This window comes from Protopterus annectens, chromosome 15.part0 (genome assembly GCF_019279795.1).
Source record: "Protopterus annectens isolate FY-2018-M chromosome 15.part0, PAN1.0, whole genome shotgun sequence".
Classification (NCBI taxonomy): domain Eukaryota; kingdom Metazoa; phylum Chordata; order Ceratodontiformes; family Protopteridae; genus Protopterus; species Protopterus annectens.
In genome coordinates, this window is record NC_056749.1 from 706552907 (window position 1) to 706571572 (window position 18666).

Genomic DNA, 18666 nt, shown 5'->3' on the forward strand with positions numbered 1-18666 from the left:
GGCTGCACAACGTAATCTGTCTTAAAAGTTCTTTAAGGCTTACAGCTATTAACTGTTTCATGTGATGGCTGAAGAAAACAGTGAGATGAAAAAGCAAAAATAAATGAACCAAGCTCTAAACAAAAGACATGTCGGGTCATACTATCACAAATCACTATATGTTAGAGCTTACCCTATAATAAGCCCTCAATAAAAGTGATGTCTTCAAAAACCCAGTTGTAGACTAGTGGAAAATACCAACGAATGGAAGCCCACATCACCTTTTTGCAATTTAGGAAAAGAAGCGAGCCACAATGTATTTCTGTAAGAGCTCCAATGTTCGCATCACCTTCAAGTGAAATATGTTAACATTCGTAATGTTTCTAGTCTCAATGTGAATAAATATTTATGCTCTTCAAAACTGATAAATATTTATGAAACACTAACATTGAGACATGCATTGCACTGTTGGTAGCACAGACTCCATTCTTCATACAGAACTAAGCTCAGTGTAATAATTCAGACTTACACTGATCCCTGCTTTGAACTAAATGGAATATTTAAGGGTGGTTCAGAATCGTCCATGGGAAGAACCAAACGTGTTCCCCTTATAACAAGTTCATGATCCCCAAAGGTAAGTTCTCGATCCACTGCATCTTCTGAATTGTTTCCTACATGCCTCCTAGAGATTCCAGAGTTGGTAGAATCAGTTGTTATGGTAGTATCTCCGTAAGTCAGGCCAATGTCCCCATCATTCAGGATTAGATTTGAATCATCATCTTTCAGTTGTTCCTGATTCTAATAAAAAAAAAAAAAATGACGCAATTAACACTTGCATTTTTCGTGCATGACTGCAGAATATGCAATTTCCAAGACATCTAAGACTTGTAGTTGCTCTCTTAATGCCATCAATACAAATAAGACAGGTACCAAGGGACTTACTTAAACTGGCATCTTTGAACACATCTCAGTCAGCAGGCAATACAAAAAGATTTGGCATTGTATTCAACAGATTTCATATCTCACTGTGGACGCAAGAATAAGGTATGTTGCACTTTGGTAGTTATATTGTGTCATTTAAAAACAGAAGTCGACTCTTCATGCCCAGTTTATTTTCCAATTGTTAATCATCAAGGAGGGTTGAATAAATAAGTAGAACAGCATGAATGTACTAGAAAGAGACCCCCTAAACCTAGCTGAGGTTTCTTCTACTGTCAAAGAAATACAGCCTGAAGTATCTTTCTTGTGACCAAGGAATAATTAGGACAAGCTATGTTTTTTATGCTCTGAATTTAGTCACTTGGTGCAGAATCAGAGACAATGGTGGGGAAGCATGCAGGAATTTCCCCTGCCAAGAGGGAGAGAGATGATGCAGCAACCATCAAGGGAAAGAACTACAGTTATCTACCTTGCTACACATTGAACTTCAGGGTACCCAAAAGTGGAGGGAAGGGCAGCATACCTGCTTATGGGATAATCCTGATGTCCCAGTTTTATGGAAGACACGTGTACTCCTACAACAGACTCAACCAGTAAAGGAAAACTCTTCCTTGGAGGTCAAAATTGTTTTTATCTATATATCTTTGTAATCTGAGCAATTTTAATGTCTTAACATCGTTCTAAGTGATTCTTATTATATTTTAATAATTTTTACACAAAACAGCCTTCAAGGAGCCTGCCATGCTAACATGACCTTGATTTACTGCTTTTTTTCCTACTTCTTCTGAGACTCCATTTTAAGTCTCCTTTATGTGAGTCATGTTAGACATTCGGAACTGAAATGCACTGCCTACCAGAACATGGGAACAGCAGTACTGTTGACTCAGACATCTAAGCACAGCTTCTGGAACCTGGTTACTTTTCACTTTTTTCCACCAAATTACCCTTATTTGCACTGCTATGATAGCTGCTCTATCCTATTCACGGTAGTTTTAAAAAACTGACAAAATAAAACAGCTGAATTACATGTTTTTCTAAGGGTGTCAATTTTCCGCCATTCTGGTACTGACAGATCCTTTCCCAACTTCCTCTGAATAGAGAAACACCGTAACTGTAAACCAGCAGGTGTAACTGCCAGACACTGGTTTAAAGAATTTGTAAGGAATGTGCAAACTACTTCTACTATTCTCTGACTTCTGCAGTTGGAAGGTGTGTGTTTTTACTATAGTGTTGTAGAAATGTGCAATTTTTGTTCAAAATGTATTTTACTTCTGTAACTCCTGTTATCTCTCACAGTGCAGCACAGTACGGTTTCAAAAGTATGCATTTCCTTCTGTTCCTGAAACTCTGGAATTTTTCTTTTTATATTCAAGGCACAAAATGCCTTTCTGTATTACATTTCCCCATTTCTGTTGTATTACTCCTTGATTTGTTATATTGTTGCATAGTAATACATCATAACAAACATGATCCTTAAACATGACAAAGAGTATTATGATCAAATCATAACTAACCTGTTGTGTGTTTAAGACACACATGTCAAGAAATTCAACTTGAGACAGGATAATTCCAATGCCCTGGAATATACACAAAGCACATAAAGGAGAAGTGTCAAACAAATGTCTTTGAGGAACATTTGCAGGAATTTCATGGACTGTGTTTTCCTGCATGCTCAACTATTAAATTACTGGAAGGTTGTCAGACCTGATCAGAACTGGTTATATTGGCTAGAAGGCAAAGGGCCACTTTTCTCCAAGGTGGACAGGAAAACCCACCAAGCTTTATACTAACCACATGAATCTGGCACCAGCAGAAGCTCTATAAGAACATGGTGGTTCTGCAACCAGTATGTGCTGGTCATTACTTTCTGCATGACTGAGGAATGTTTTTAGGTTGTGGGACAGTCAGTCACATTTATTAAGATCACCACACTTTCACTCGCACTACTACTACTGTATTACTCCGATATTGCTTTTGCCACTGAAAGGAGACAGGCTATAAGTATTGCTGGGCAATGTAAAAGGAGACCTAACCACTGAGCAGCAGTCAATGTGTAAAAGCCACCTCTGTACTCAGCATTTCGTTTTTTTCCCCAATATTTTTATTAAGGATAAAATAAGAGCATAAACACTGTCTAAGACACTGATTATACTGAACAGACAACTTTTAACAATGAAACTAAATAAACTATTTACATTTACAGAGGCCTGAAAAATGTTTGAATAGTACAAATATTTTAAGAAAACAACTTTCAGTGAGTTAAAAATCAGTTTGGAAAGTCTCAGTTAGGTTTGAACCCTTTGTCCACGGATTGTCATTAAAACTCCTCGGACATATTTTAAGTTCTTTAGTTCTGACTTCCTTGTTTATAGTTTCTTCTAGTAAAGAGAGAAATTCACCAAAACTCGGCGAGGTGGTAGAGGTCCATTTCCTTGTAATACATTTCCTGGATACTGCTACTACTGTCCATAATGAGTATGAATCTGATTTATTCAAAGTAAAGATTTCATCAACATTAAGAAAAGTTAAAGTTTTAGTTAATGTGAAGTTATCTGAAAATAAAGCTGAAAGAAAATCATCAATACCTCTCCAAAAAGTCCTTAGTTTAGAGCAATCATAGAAAATATGGAACCAATCTGCATTACATGATGTTAGACATCTCCAGCAAATTGTTATTCGATTTTTTGAATTTAGCAATTTTGTCAGGAGTTAAAAGTGTTCTGTGCAAATACTTCCATGTATATAATTCCAATATTGACCCCAAGAAGTGAATTTTACTGAAGATGGAATTTTAAGTTTTCCTGTCTGGCAGAGACTATATGGTAGGCCTTTAGTCACTGTGTTCCATTGCTTACTTGTTAAAATGGACCTGTAACTTAACAAAATGAGAGTATAATTTGGATACTAAATTATCAAAATGTTGATCGTTAAATATTTCAGATAACAGAGTGATTAAGGGAGGTTGATCTAAATATGAAGAGTTCTGAATAATTCTGCATAAATCTTGAGAATAAGCAATTACACTTTGTAGTAATAACCAAACTTGCGATAAGGTATAACCTTTCATAATTTGCTGAAATTTAAGTTTCCATGTCTTTAATACATTGCTTCCAACAAATAAAATTTTTATTTTCCCATTCATTAAAGATGTTAATCTGAAGTTTATCTGGGAAGGTTTTTGTGATTTTAATGGGGATTAATAAGTCAAACCAGGATTTGATATCTGCATTTGAATATATTATTTTTCTAAAGTTGTTAATATTATTTAAACAGTTTTGTTACATGGTTTTCGTTACATTATATTGAACAGTGTGACTAAGAAAAAAAGAACTTATTGGAGGGATGCTTGGAAGGAATTTTACATGACAGTGAGTTTTCATTTTGTATTACAGCTTTATGGAGATCTTTCCAATTTGAGTTGTAATTTGAATCAATCCTATTTAATGTGCTTTTATGTAATGATGCTTTGATATAGGTTTCCAAGTCAGGGAATCTTAAACCATACTCAGCATTTATGATCTCATTTAGTTCACCAGTTTACGATAAATGGTTTAAAACCTGGACATGATCCTGCCTAACCTTGCTACAACAGCACACAACCTGTGGATCCAGGCAGGACTAAGATGATCCAGGACAATTTTCCTTTAGGAGGACTTGCACTACTGACAAGGTTGAAGAGAATTATGTCTCACAATATTTACATGGAATACAGTTTGCTTACTTATTTTTGGTAACAAGTTAACAACAGTTCATCTCACTAACAGAGTAACTTCTTTTAATCAGTAAATGGGAATGCCTGGGTTTCGTGCTTCAAATGGCCATGTGCAAACTTAATGATTGATGCATTGTGCTACCATGTTACAGACAGTACAGTGCACTGCATATGAAGTGTGCCTAACTGCACATAACATGAAGTTGTACTACTTGTGAAGTGGTATTAGTCATCTGGTTTTAATCTGTAAATTTGGCATAGTTATTTAACAGGCTCACCACGTTACTAAATGAAATGAATACACCCTGCAAACCTCTGCTGCACTACTTTGACCTTTGAGTACTACACATCAAACTGATAAACTTTTACTTTGCCTTTGCATAGGTAGCAATACTCTTCTTACAATACTGAAATGTCTCAACACAACTAAAGCTTTTAAATAAATTACATTTTATCACTACGATGGAACCAAGTACACACATTATATATATATATATATATATATATATATATATATATATATATATATATATATATATATATATATATATATATACACACACACACACACACACACACACACACACACACACACACACACGCAACAATTTAAAACAGAGTCACTGGGCCTGGCTCTTTAGTCCAGCTTTAAAATAGTCACACTGACTAAGAAGGGTCACTGGCATTTACCAGATAAAATAAAAAACAAATGACTAAATCAGCCAGGACTTATTGGGGCCATGTTTGTGATTTGTAATGCTTGCTGGCTGAAAAATAAGGTTTCATCACAGCCCATGAAACAGATGCACTAAATCCAAAACAGATGGAATGAACCTCAGAGCAATAGAATAGTGAAAATCGAGATATGTTTTCACTGCTGGTGACAACACTTTTGTTGTTTCTGCCTTCAGACTGTTAAACTACTGGGTAGATTCTGCTGTTGGGTAAAGGACCCTTTATTCACCTAGTCTCAAGTTTAAGACTTCCCATGACCTTATGCCATGAAGCAAATCAAAAAGGTGAGCTGAACAAGTATATACAAACTATGCACATTTTGTTGGTGGTGCTCATGTACTTTTCTGTTGTCCAGTCCAGTCAGTGGGCATCCTCATCCTTTTGTCTTGTAGTTAACACTACCGTCCCAAGTTACTGACACTAAGGTACAACCTGAGCAAAGGCCTGTCAATTCCAGCACTCCCTGCCTTCCTAGACATTTAAACAGATACAGCTGATTCTGACTGACAGGTGTGTATACCTTGAGGCAGCACAGGTTAGTACTTAAGAAGCAACAGTCAGACTGAAACCCTTGCAGCAAAACCAAAAGTGATATACCTGCCATAACACTGGATCTTCATTTCAACAGCAGAACTGGTATGGTGCAAGCAGGACTTGTTCTGCATGTTAAGATTCTCCCATGCTCAAGAACTCCTTCCTCTAGCTCTAATAATGGTCCAAATAGTCTCATCTCCCCAGATCAAGTCGACATTTTGATGTGCAAAACTAAGAACCTATGTAACCCAATAGCTCTCAAAGGGTACTTGTAAGAAAGCACTACACACTTCAGGCATCTTAGTTGGCCCCAGCAGGAAACAAAAAAAAAAAAAAAAAAAAAAAGAAATTGCCCTGCCAGGCTATACAATTGTCATATTAGACAAAAGCCAACAAAAAAGCTGTCAGTGCCTCCATTTTCTATAAAACACATCACATACCTCCTTTCTCCACATCCTGTCAGCTTTCTCTAGCTCTGAAATCCTATTAACCGTGCTAAAACTAAACACACAAGACAAGTGCAATCACAGATCTATCTATACATATCTAGGTAACGACATTGGAAGAAACTCTCTGTTGGGTCTCCTCAAAAATCTCTCATGAAACCATAATACTGCGTAATGTTAATATAGATGGACATACTATACAGTCTGAAAATTCAACCAATAATATACATCTACACAAGGTTATCCAACTTATAACCACACCAATTTGATATAACAAAGCCACAGCCAGACAATTGACCCTTGACTGGATCCTAACATCCTCTCCGAATAAAATGCCATCCCATGGAACACTGTCAAACAGCCTAAGTGATTACTTACTGCTCTATACCATAAAGTGGCAAAGCAACAGCCCTAAAACACAGCAATTCTGATAAATTTATCCATATCTGAAAATAAAGTCCCCTCACTATGGGAAAAAAATTTCATTATTTCACTGCATAAGGGTGGAATAAATACATATTTTCAAAATATAGGTAAATTGTCATTTTTATCATCCCTATCATAAAAAAAATGAGAAAAATGCATTCATAATAGGGAGACCACACGACATAATGGTTAAGGTCTTCACCTCCCATGCACAAGCTTCAATCCAGACATCTGGCCAATGACTGAAGTTTGCACGTTCTCTCTCTGTCAGCATGGGGTTCCTCTCACCTGCAAAAAAATGCGCTAAGTATGTTCATCTCAAACCCGTCAAAGAATGGAGCCATGGGCAGCAGCACAGATTCTACATGGTGCCCTACAGGGAGGAGTGCGGTATAAACCAACCACTCTGGGCATCTACTGTGATGCACAATATTCTCATGATAGAGGAACACAAATCACAGACTGCATGCCATGGTAGGGCGAGCTACCTGATGATGTAAAATATGGCCCTACGTGATTCAGTTGTGTTGACTAATGTCACCAAATGGGCATGTGTATCTGCCGGAGATAAGTAGGTTGGGGACACAGCCTACTCAGACCTATGCCAGGGAACCATGCTAATGATGAGAGGGGTGTATGTGCCACTGTTGGACACTGTGTGCTCACCATAAAGCCTAGCAGCCCTGGGTCAATATGTTACTGGCCAGACAGTCTCCAGTTTCCCAGCTTGGGTTACCTGGGGTAGCTCTGTTGAGCAAAAGCTGGATGTAAAACCATAAATCTGCTAAACATTAACTAAGAATTGCTACACTCAAATGTAGGCTCACTGACTGGATGCAGGTTGGAAGTGGATGACATGATGGTAAGGAGGAAGCTGGAAATCCTGTGCATCCTGGAGACAAGATGGATGGGCAATGCACCAAAGACATTCAGCTTGGGATCCAGAGACAGGAAGAGGGCAGACTAGAAATTATGTGGGAATTGTGGTGAGGGAGAGACTTCAGAAGATCGCAAGTGATGTCATCAGAATTAGTGACAGACTCATGGCAATCAGACTCCAGCCTAATGACAGGCTGAGATTATGAATACTGCTCTATCTCCCAAAGCAGGGATGTGATAGTGAGGAAAAGAGCACATTCCGACAGCAGTTATATGGCCTACTAGATAAAGCAGGATGACATGAATTAGTGTTAATAATGGGTGACTTGGATGCACATCTTGGGAGAAACAGAACAGGATACGAGGACTGCCTAGGTCCACAAGGATAGGGCAACAGGAATAAAGAAGAAGCCATTCTAGACTTCTGTCAAGCTAACGGCTTGATAGTAGCTGTGACGCCCCCTCACTGGCCCAGTAATCAAGGAGCCTCATTCCTCACCACTGGCAACATTCTTTAAGCTCAGTACTTTACACACACTTCTGTGGTAACAGTTTGATACATACATAAAATACAGTTCTAATATAGTGATAACACAAGCACTTGCATCGTGCTGATATTCACAAATGACATACAACTACTGACAAAATTCCAGATAGCTGGGATGGCAGTATTTCCCTTTGTCACACTTCTTCCCCAAAAACTCATGCTATTTTTTCAAGTGACCCTTGAGAAACATTGCTTGAGAGGGTGAGCTTATCTAGGAATACACTACCCCATACTCTGTCTTGAGATTCCAGCTGCCTTGGCATCGCTGACCCCAGTACAGTGCTGCACTGTCCCATTATATGCCTTCAATCCTAGGCTGCACCATAGTAATTTGGGATTTGGCTGGCTGGCTCCCTGTAGTAATAGATCCCCCTCGGAATCCTCCCACCATCCACTGCAAATACTCAGCACAAGGGCCTCTCTATCATGGTAAGGTTTCATCATGTTAACATGGTACAATTTATGCCCCTGCCTCCTGCCTAGCAGTTCTACCATGTAGTTAACATCATCCACCTTCCTTACCACTTTGAAGAGCTCCTTCTCAAGCCGCCTGCAGCTTGTTGTATCTGATAGGAATAAGAACCACTATCTGCTGCCCTACAGCACACACTCCAGCTCGAGCATTCCTGCCATACCAGACCTTTTTCTGCTACTGAGCTTCTGCCAGGTTCTCCTGGGCCAAGCCTATCAGCTCCCTGAGGCTTGCCCTAAGGTGTAGGACATATGCCACAACAAACTCCTTGTGGGATTCACACACACCCTTCCACTCCTCTCGAATCAGATCTAGAGTTCACCTCACCCTATGCCCATACAGAAACTGAAAGGGTGAAAAACCTGTGGATTCCTGGGGAACCTCTTTGTAAGCAAACAGATGGGGCAAATATTTGTCCCACTCCCTCTTGAACTGGTCCGCAAATGCCCGCAGCATGGTCTTGAGTGTAGAGTTTAACCTCTCAACAAGACCATTACTCTAGGGATGATAGAGGGTTGTCTTTAGGTGCTTTACCCCACAGTGCTTCCACAGACAAGTCACCAGGTCTGACATGAAATTGGCCCCTCTGTCAGTCAGTATTTCTTTTGGGAAACCTACCCTGCTGAAAATCTGCAACAAAGCATTTGCCACCTTTTCTGCCTCAATGGACAACAATGCCACTGCCTCAGGATATCTGGTAGCATAATCTACTACCACTAGGATATACTTCTTCCCTGTGGAACTTGCGGTACTCAGAGGCCCCACAGTATCCATAGCTACCCTCTGAAATGGCTCCTCAATCACAGGCAAAGGCATCAAAGGAGCTTTCACCTTGCCTGCTACCTTTTGGCACTGCTCACAGGTCCTGCAGTACCCTGTTACATCTCTGGAAATCCCAGGCCAATAAAAGTTCTGCATAACATGTCTCTTGGTATGCTTTATGCCCATATGACCTGCAAAGGTAATATCATGGGCTATGGCTAGAAGTGCCACATGATAGGCTCTGGGCAGTACCAACTGCTGTATTCTCTCATCCTATAGCCCTCCCTCAGGGGTCCACTCTCTATATAATAACTCTTTGTCCCATTATACAGATTCCCCCTTCCCTTGAGAATCAGGTGTCTCACTGGCTACCTCCCCTCAGGCCTTGTACTGTAGGGTCTGAGAGATGAGCCTGTCTCAACTCTCTCTTGGTAATCCTTCCCAGCTTCCACTCCACAGGAAATCTGGCATCCTCTGACAACAGTGTCTCACTGTCAGCCTGGGTACTACTACTCACCTCTGCCCTTGCCATCACTCTGCCCAAGGGAACATCAGTAACCACAAGCAGCTGTGGCTCACCTTCAATCTCACTGCTACAGGGTAGCTTCCTCCCTGAAGTATCTCCACCTCACCAGTCCTGGCTGCAAGTGTGCAGTCTGTCTGGGTCTCCCCCAGGCTACCAGACCCACATGCTCATCTTCTAGGCTGACTGCATGTAACTTCATGCACTCAAGTTACTAAATTATCAAAATCATTCCCTATCAGGACATCTGCAGGGATATCCTCAAACACACCTACTTGCTTACTTCCTTTTCCACCCTCCCAGTCAAGGTGAACCCTAACCAAAGGTATTTGGAATGGGGTCCCTCCTAAAGCTCTGACTTGTCTCGAGACAACTTACTGCTGGCATTCTGTCATTCCCGCTTACTGCCTCTCCCACCTTTTGTTCTCCACCTTGCCTCTGTGGACATCTACATCCTACATGCTTCCACTGGTTGCATTTAAAACATTTAACTCTTGGTCCTGGACATGTACCTGGACTACTGGCTTCTCATAGTACTGAAAGACTCTGTTGGGGCAGTTTAGGCTGCCCACTTTGGGCTCCCTTAGATCCATGAACAGCACTGGGTATCGGTTTCCTGTGCAGTGATGCCATGCTTGCAAGGTATAGGTCTCCCTTCTTCCCCAACTCAACTGCAGTATTGCATTGTCTATCTGCTAACCAGATTCTCATGTCTTCAGACAAAGTGCTAAGGGCTTCTTTCCTCACCAAAAGGTCTGATAGCCCTTCAAAAGTGGTGACCTGACACCAACTTACCCACCTATGAAAATAAGTGCTTAGTTCAGCAATATATTCACACAAACCAGCAGGGCATGCTGTGGTTACATCAGTTAAGCTCAGTACTTTACACACACGTCTATGGTAGCAGTTTGATTCATACATAACATACAGTTCTAATATAGTGATAACACAAGCAATTGCATCATGCTGATATTCGCAAATGACATAACTACTTACAAAATTCCAGCTAGCTGGGCCGGCAAGTATTTTCCTTTATCACAGTATCCAACACATGGTTCAGAAAAAGAGACAGTCACAAAATCACATACAAGATTGGCCAACATGCAGATCGTATAGACTTCCTCTTAGTAAGGAAAGGGCATTGGTGTAGACTCAGCGATTACAAAGTCAACTGGAGTGAAACAGCCCACAATATAAACCACTGGTTGCCACAGTCAGCTGCAAGCAGTTGTCAGAGAAGGCTACAAGGTCAACACAAACCAAGCTGAAGACCCAGAAGTTGACTGGAGAGGAAGCACTACAGTTCAATGAATCATTCAGGGTTCTATTACCTCAAAAAGAGGAAGTAGGAGGAACTGAAAAAGAATGGCAGCATCTCAAAACAGCATGTGTTAGGACTCCAGAACAGCTATGCGGCCAAGCCAGGAATGGCAAAAAGGTATATGAGGAAAGCTGGTGGTGGAATGCAGAAGTCCAGAAAGTCAACAAAAGGAAGGAAAAGTACAGTTTTGTACCTACCATAAATGTAGATGTTCGAGTGCTCATACAGCTGCAGTCATAACAGATGGGTTATCCTGCCGTCAGGCGGGCCCTCAGTCGGCCGAATTCCAAAGTCTAGTTCCGGCGTCGGTTGTCGTCGCTTCTTCCCTGAAGTCAGTGCGGCAGGGGTATAAAAGAGGCAGCCGATGCCATTTTCTTCAGTTTTTCTTGCCCCAGATGTCAGGTGCCCCCAGAAGGAAGGCAAACATAATGTTATACAAAAATGAAATGTTGACAAATCAAAAAACAGTAGTTGCAAGCAAATACACCATAAAAGAATACCCCAAAAGGTTATATGAAAAGGGTTTGTCATAAGGCCTGTCCTAAGAGGGTTTGGAGGGAGGGAAAAGTACAGTTTTGTACCTACCATAAATGTAGATGTCCGATAGATATGCAACTGCAGTCATAACATATGGGTTTGTCCTGCCTCAGGCAGCCCTCGGTCCGCCGGATTCCAAAGTCTGGGTCCGACGTCGGCTGATGTCGCATTTCTCTCCGACGTCAGAGGGGCAGGAGTACGTAAGCATCAGCCGACACCATCTTCTTCAGTGTTTCTTGCCCCAGACGCCAGGTACCCTCCAAGGAAGGCTGTAATCAATTTGGAAGACAAAACAGGTTTCCAGACAAATAAATAAGCAAACAGATACACCATAACAGAGATCCCCAGCTAGGATAACAGGGAGAGGAGTGGACCCAAGGAATAGAGGGGAAGGAGGGAGGGAAATCCCGACTGCAGTTGCATATCTATCGACATCTACATTTATGGTAGGTACAAAATGTCCTTCAAGAATGCAACTGCAGTCATAACATATGGGTTGAATACCATAGCTTAGCTGGGGGAGGTGGAAAACTCTAAGAAAAGGATGGTGTAGCTATTAATCCCTGCAGGACTGCCAAAGCAAAGCCTGCTCTGGATCTGGAATATAAAGGAAGGTTGTAGTGTTTGGAGAATGTATGCACGGAGCTCCATGTAGCAGCTTCTAGAATGTCTTTTGTAGGCACCCCTCTTAAGAATGCTGTAGAGGTGGCTGTAGCTCTGGTAGAGTGTGGTCTGATATTTGCTGGTACACTCTTTCCATGGAAGGAATAACATAATCTGATGCAATGTCCAATCCATTTTGAGATTGTCTGTTTGGAAATTGCTTTTCCTTGTACTCCAGGGGCGTAAGCTACAAAAAGCTGATCAGACTTCCTATTGGCCTTGGTTCTGTCCAGGTAGTAGCGAAGTTGTCTGTGAATGTCCAAGGTATGCAACAGTCTTTCCCCTTTGTTCTCAGGATTGGGAAAGAAAGTAGGCAGGTGAATTGCTTGATTTAAAGAAACCCTAGATACCACTTTTGGCAGAAAGCTAGGGTTGGTTCGTAAGGAGACCCTGTCTTTATGAAAGGTAATGAACAGTGGTATTGCCATTAGGACCTGTAATTCCGAAACCCTTCTTGCTGAGGTAATTGCCAACAGGAAAGCTGTCTTCCATGAGAGGAATTGTAAGTCCATAGAAGCTGCTGGCTCAAAGGGGGGTAGAGTCAGTTTTTCTAGGACAAAGTTGAGGTCCCAAGCTGGTACTGGGGCCTTTCTTGGTGGCTTGATATTCTTGATTCCTCTAAGAAATTGCCTTAACAAAGGATGAGAACACAGAGGTGGATCAGTGTTGTATCTAGCTGAAATAGCTGAAGCATGTATTTTTACAGAAGAATATGAGAGTCCATTCTGTAGCATATCTGCCAAGTATTCCAGGATGAGTGGGATGTTCAATAATGATGCATCATGACCCTTGCTGGTATTCCAAATGCTGAATCTCTTCCATTTTGCTGAATAAACCTTTCTGGTGGATGGTCTGTGGGCTTCTGTTAATATCCGCTGAACTTCCTTGGAGAGAGGTAGATTGAGGTTATTCATGGAATCTCCCAAGCTGTTAGCTGGAGCGTCTGAATGTTGGGATGTACCGTCTTGAAGTTGTTTTGAGTCAAAAGATGGGACCATTGGGGAAGGGCCCATTTTTTTGTTGTGGCATATGCTCCGTAGTAGTGGATACCATTGTTGCCTTGGCCAGTCTGGAGCTATTAGGATCCCTTTTGGCTTCTCTGCTTTGATCTTTAGTAGTACTGTGGTCATCAGTGGCAGAGGTGGGAATGCATAAATCTTTAGGAAGTCCCAGTTGAATGAGAGAGCATCTGTTTTCCATGCTTGTGGATGATATGTCCTTGAACAGAACTTTTGTAGTTGATGATTGAGGTGGGAGGCAAATAGGTCTACTTCTGGCCTGCCCCATGTCGAGGTGAGCCTTATGAAGATTTCTGGATGTAACCTCCACTCGTGGGGGTCTAGGAAATTCCTGCTTAGGCTGTCCGCCAGCACATTGTCTTTGCCTGGAACAAACTGGGATTGCAACTGTATGTTTAAGCTCAGTGATTTTTCCCAAAGATTCATTGTCAGTCTGCAAAGGGGTAAGAATGGGTGCCCCCCCTGCTTGTTTATGTACCACATGACAGTGGTGTTGTCTGTCCGTATTAGCAGGTGGCCTTGCTGAAGTTGTTGTCGAAAGGCCTCGATGGCATGCATGACTGCCAGCATTTCTTTTTGGTTGATATGCAGATGTGTTTCCTTTGGAGACCATTGTCCTTGAATACATCTGCCCTCCATATGCACCCCCCCCATCCAAGGTCTGAGGCATCTGTGGTCATTGTTTGTGTTATTTGTGTTTTTTTGAATGACATACCTGTGTTTGCCTGGCTTACCGAGGCCCACCATAGAAATTCCTTTTGTAGGCATGGAATGAGCAGTATGGTTGTCTCTAGATTGTTGCTGTGTTGAGACCATAAGCTTTTTAGGCACCACTGAAGCTTTCTCATGTGTAGTCTTGCTAATGGAACCAGGAGAATGCATGATGCCATGTAACCCAGGGCCTGTAGGAATCTCCTTGCAGTCATCTGGGTGAGCTTTGCCAAACCTTTGAAATAATGAGTTAACTTCTTTTGCTTGTCTTCTGTCAGGTAAGCCATTTGAGAGGTTGTGTCTAGATTGGCTCCTAAGAAAGTAATTTGCTGGGATGGCTGCAGTCTTGACTTTTGGAAGTTGACTGTGTATCCCAGAGCCTGTAGCAAATGTATGACATAATTCAAGTTTTTTGTCAAAATCAGTTTGTCGTCCGCTTGTATGAGGCAGTCGTCCAGGTACGGGTAAATTTGGATCCCCTGGAGCCTGCAATGAGCAATTACTGAAGCCAGGCATTTTGTAAACACTCTGGGCACAGTAGATAAGCCAAATGGCAATGCTGAGAATTGATAATGCTCTGGCCCTGCAAGAAATCTGAGGTATCTTCTGCAGCTGTGTCTGATAGGGACATGCAGGTATGCCTCCTTGAGGTCCAGAGTAATCAGCCATGACCCCTTGCCCAGCATGGGAAGGAGTTGCTGTAAGGTCAGCATTTTGAACTTTGGTACTATGAGAAAGGTGTTTAATGCGGACAAATCCAGTATTGGTCTCCATTGTGTTTCTTTTCTTGGAACAAGGAACAGTCTTGAGTAAAACCCCTGGCCTTGTTCTTGTTGTGGAACTTTTTCTATTGCATTGATTTGAGCAAGCAGAGAAATTTGCTTGAAAGCCTCTGCCCTCTGGTTTTGCGGTAGGTTTGGCATGCCTTGTTTCCTTGGTAAGGTATGAAAGTGGAACCTGTAGCCTTGGTCTATAATGTCCAAAATCCATTTGTCCTTTGTCAATCTGTGCCAATTGTCTGAAAACAGAGATAATTTTCCGCCCAAGGGAGCTTCTTGTTGCTCTTTGGTTAGCGGAAGTAGAGGAAAGTCATTGGGATTGTCCCTGTGGGGCAGGAGAAGCCCCTGTGTCACTTCTTTGGTTTGCTGGTTGCCATTGTCATCCCCTGTAGGAACCTCTGTATTGTCCTCTTCCTCGGCCACGCCTGCTTTTGCCCCTTTGAAATCTTTCAGGATTAGGAAAGGACCAGTTTTTTGAAGGCCAATTCCTGCTGAATCTGGGTGGCTGAACCTGGAGGAAATCTTTGACTGTCTGAACTGACTTGGCTTTTTCCTCAATGGTCTTTAATACATCTTTAGCATTAGCACCAAAAAGCTTGTTCTTTTCCAAGGGTGCATCAAGAAGTTTTGCCTTAACATGATCTGGTAGAGGTTGTTCTTTTAACCATGCATATCTACGAATGACCGCCCCTGTCATAGCTGCCCTACATGAAGCTTCCAATGCATCGTATCCACACTGAAGGAAGTGATTGCTAACTTGCTGAGAGTTGTGTACAGCCTCCTGCAAAGACTTCCTATCTAAAGGATCAGGAGAGGCCAAAGTTTTCTGTAAATCATCTAACAGGAAATCCTGATATTGAAACATATGAGAGAGACAATTAAGAGCTCTCATAGATAAAGTAGTGGAGGTGTAAACCTTCTTCCCCCATCTCTCTAATGACCTAGCTTCCCTGTTGGAAGGCAAAGGATTTTTGGAGGTGATAGCTGAAACCCCTTTCGGTCCCTGTGAAATAGTTTCTAAATCAACAGCATGGGCCCTAAACAAATGAGAATGTGTTTCAGGAACTCTATAGTATCTGTCCGGCTTGGCAGGAGCAGGAGGGAGAGTATCAGGGATAACACTGGAGTCAGAGTATAAATCATCCAAAACATCAAGCACAGGAGGAATAGCTAAGGGCCTGTGCTGGGGCTTTTTAAGGAAGGTACGAAGGCACTTTCTGGAATCAGAAAATTCCTGGCCTTGCCACTTAAAATGTTCCCTCATGGAATGCAGAACTTCCCCAAAAGAAATATCCTCAGGAGGGGAGGCCGAGGGGATGGAGTCCTCTGCATCTGAGTCCTCGTAGGTCTGGAAAGGCTCTTCCTGACTATTGGAGTGGCCAGAGGCCTCAGAATCTTCATCTGAAGGGAGAGGGTCAGTGGGCTCAACCCTGGGCCTCTTATCAGGAGGAGGCTGGGATCCTCTCTCAGGATGGGCCTGGGAACCTCTGATCATGGAAATTAAGTCTGCTGCCATAGTCATGATTTGTGTTTCAGGAGTAGGCTGAGGCAAGGCTTTAGCAGGAAGATGTTTGGTCTTGCTGGCTGCCTTAGCACGTGTGTAGGCCTTGATAGACATGGACATGGGAGGCATAGCAGCTCCACGTGCAGGAGTGACCTTATCCACAGCAATGGTCTCGGGCATTTCCTCGGTTTCAGTATCCGGAGGAAAATCAATAACTGGCGTCGGAGTGGTCTCCGGTATCGGAGGTATCGGTAATGCGGTGTCTTCGGTTCGGAGCGGTGAAATAACCACCTCAGAGGGAACCAGGGCACTCGCGGTAGGTTTTGGCATGGTGTCGGTGGAAGACGCGGGCCGAGGATGGCGGTCCCGATCTTTACGTTTTTTAGGAGTCTGCGATGTCGGTAATTCCGATGGCATCTTGTAATCGAATTTTTCGCCGAAAAAGTCTTCAGCGAACTCCGCCCGGCACCTGAGAGTGCGCTTATTGAAGCGAGCACAGGCGGCACAGGCCGAGACGTCGTGGTCTGGGCCAAGGCAAGGAAGGCAGTAAGAATGGAAATCCTTATGAGGTATTTGTTTACCACAAGACAAACAATTATTAACTTTTTCAGTAATTTCTGACATTGGCTGAGGCAAGAAAAGGTCCCCAACGGGGTACTTAGCTTTTTTGATGACTTTGGATCGAAGAATACAGGAGCTGACCGACCGGCACTTGCGAACTGCTTCTGCTTCGGGCACCGCGCGGCAAGAAAGACTGAAGAAGATGGCGTCGGCTGATGCTTATGTACTCCTGCCCCTCTGACGTTGGAGAGAAATGCGACATCAGCCGACGTCGGACCCAGACTTTGGAATCCAGCCGACCGAGGGCTGCCTGAGGCAGGACAACCCATATGTTATGACTGCAGTTGCATTCTTGAAGGACATCCTGTATGAGCACTCGAACATTTACATTTATGGTAGGTACAAAAATGTACTATGTTCATCGTGCATACAGCTGCAGTCATAACAGATGGGAAGAATCCCAAAGCTAAGTAAGGGTGGTAGGCACTAAGTGGAACTAGGAGGGGCTAGGATGCCCTGCAGGACTGCTGTGGCAAAGCCCACTCTAGACTTAGAGTATAGTGGGAGGTGATAGTGCTTGGAGAAAGTGTGCACTGAACTCCAGGTGGCTGCTTCCAAAATATCCTTGGTAGGGACCCCCCTGAGGAAGGCTGCAGAGGTAGCTGTGGCTCTGGTGGAGTGGGATCTGATGCATGCAGGCACAGTTTTTCCATGAAATGAGTAACAAAAGTGTATGCAGTGGGCTATCCATTTTGAAATTGTCTGTTTGGAAATAGCCTTTCCTTGAGCACCTGCAGCATTGGACACAAAGAGTTGCTCAGATTTCCTGAATGGCTTCGTCTTGTCCAAATAATAACAAAGTTGTCTGTGAATGTCCAAGGAATGTAGTAGTCTTTCCCCTTTGTTTTGTGGATTAGGACAAAAGGTAGGTAAGTGGATAGTCTGATTCAAAGCTACACTGGATACTAACTTTGGCATAAAGGTAGGGTTGGTTCGTAAGGAAACTCTGTCCTGATGGAAAATGATGAATGGTTGCACAGCCATGAGGGCCTGTAGCTCCAAAACCCTGCGAGCTGAGGTGATAGCCAGAAGAAAGGCTGTTTTCCATGACAAGTACTGTAACTCTGATGAAGAAGCTGGCTTGAAGGGAGGAAGGGTCAGCTTTTCCAATACGAAGTTGAGGTCCCAAGCAGAGACTAGTAGTTTCCTTGGGGGTTTTATATTCTTTGCCCCTCTGAGGAACTGCCTTAAGAGAGGATGAGAGAATAAAGGAGGATCTGTGTTGTATTGTGCAGAAATGGCTGAAGTGTGGATCTTGATGGAGGAGAAGGAAAGTCCATTGTTTAACATCTCAGCTAGGTACTGTAAAATTTGAGGTATATTTATTACCCAAGGATTCTGTCCCTTCTTTTGATTCCAGGCACAAAATCGTTTCCATTTGGCGGAGTAGGCTTTTCTAGTAGAAGGTCTTCTGGCCTCCAAGATGACATCCTGCACCTCCTTGGAGAGTAGGAACTGTTGGGAAATCAAGGAATTCTCCATGCGGCTAGATTTAGAGTTTTGAGATGGCTGTGAAGAGTTTTGTAGTTGTGCTGGGACAACAAAAGAGGGACTAGA

At 42.6% G+C, this 18666-nt stretch overlaps 1 protein-coding gene across 1 annotated transcript in view; it reads right to left on the minus strand.

Moving 5' to 3' along the window:
* SLC9A6 (solute carrier family 9 member A6) overlaps positions 1 to 18666 on the minus strand; it is a 2005079-nt gene that overhangs the window by 429 nt on the left and 1985984 nt on the right. The window contains exon 16 of the mRNA XM_044057306.1: positions 1 to 777. This exon is cut by the window's left edge and continues 429 nt beyond it. Within this exon, the coding sequence (XP_043913241.1) occupies positions 505 to 777 (273 nt within the window). The 3' untranslated portion in view covers positions 1 to 504. The remainder of the gene's footprint in view (positions 778 to 18666) is intronic.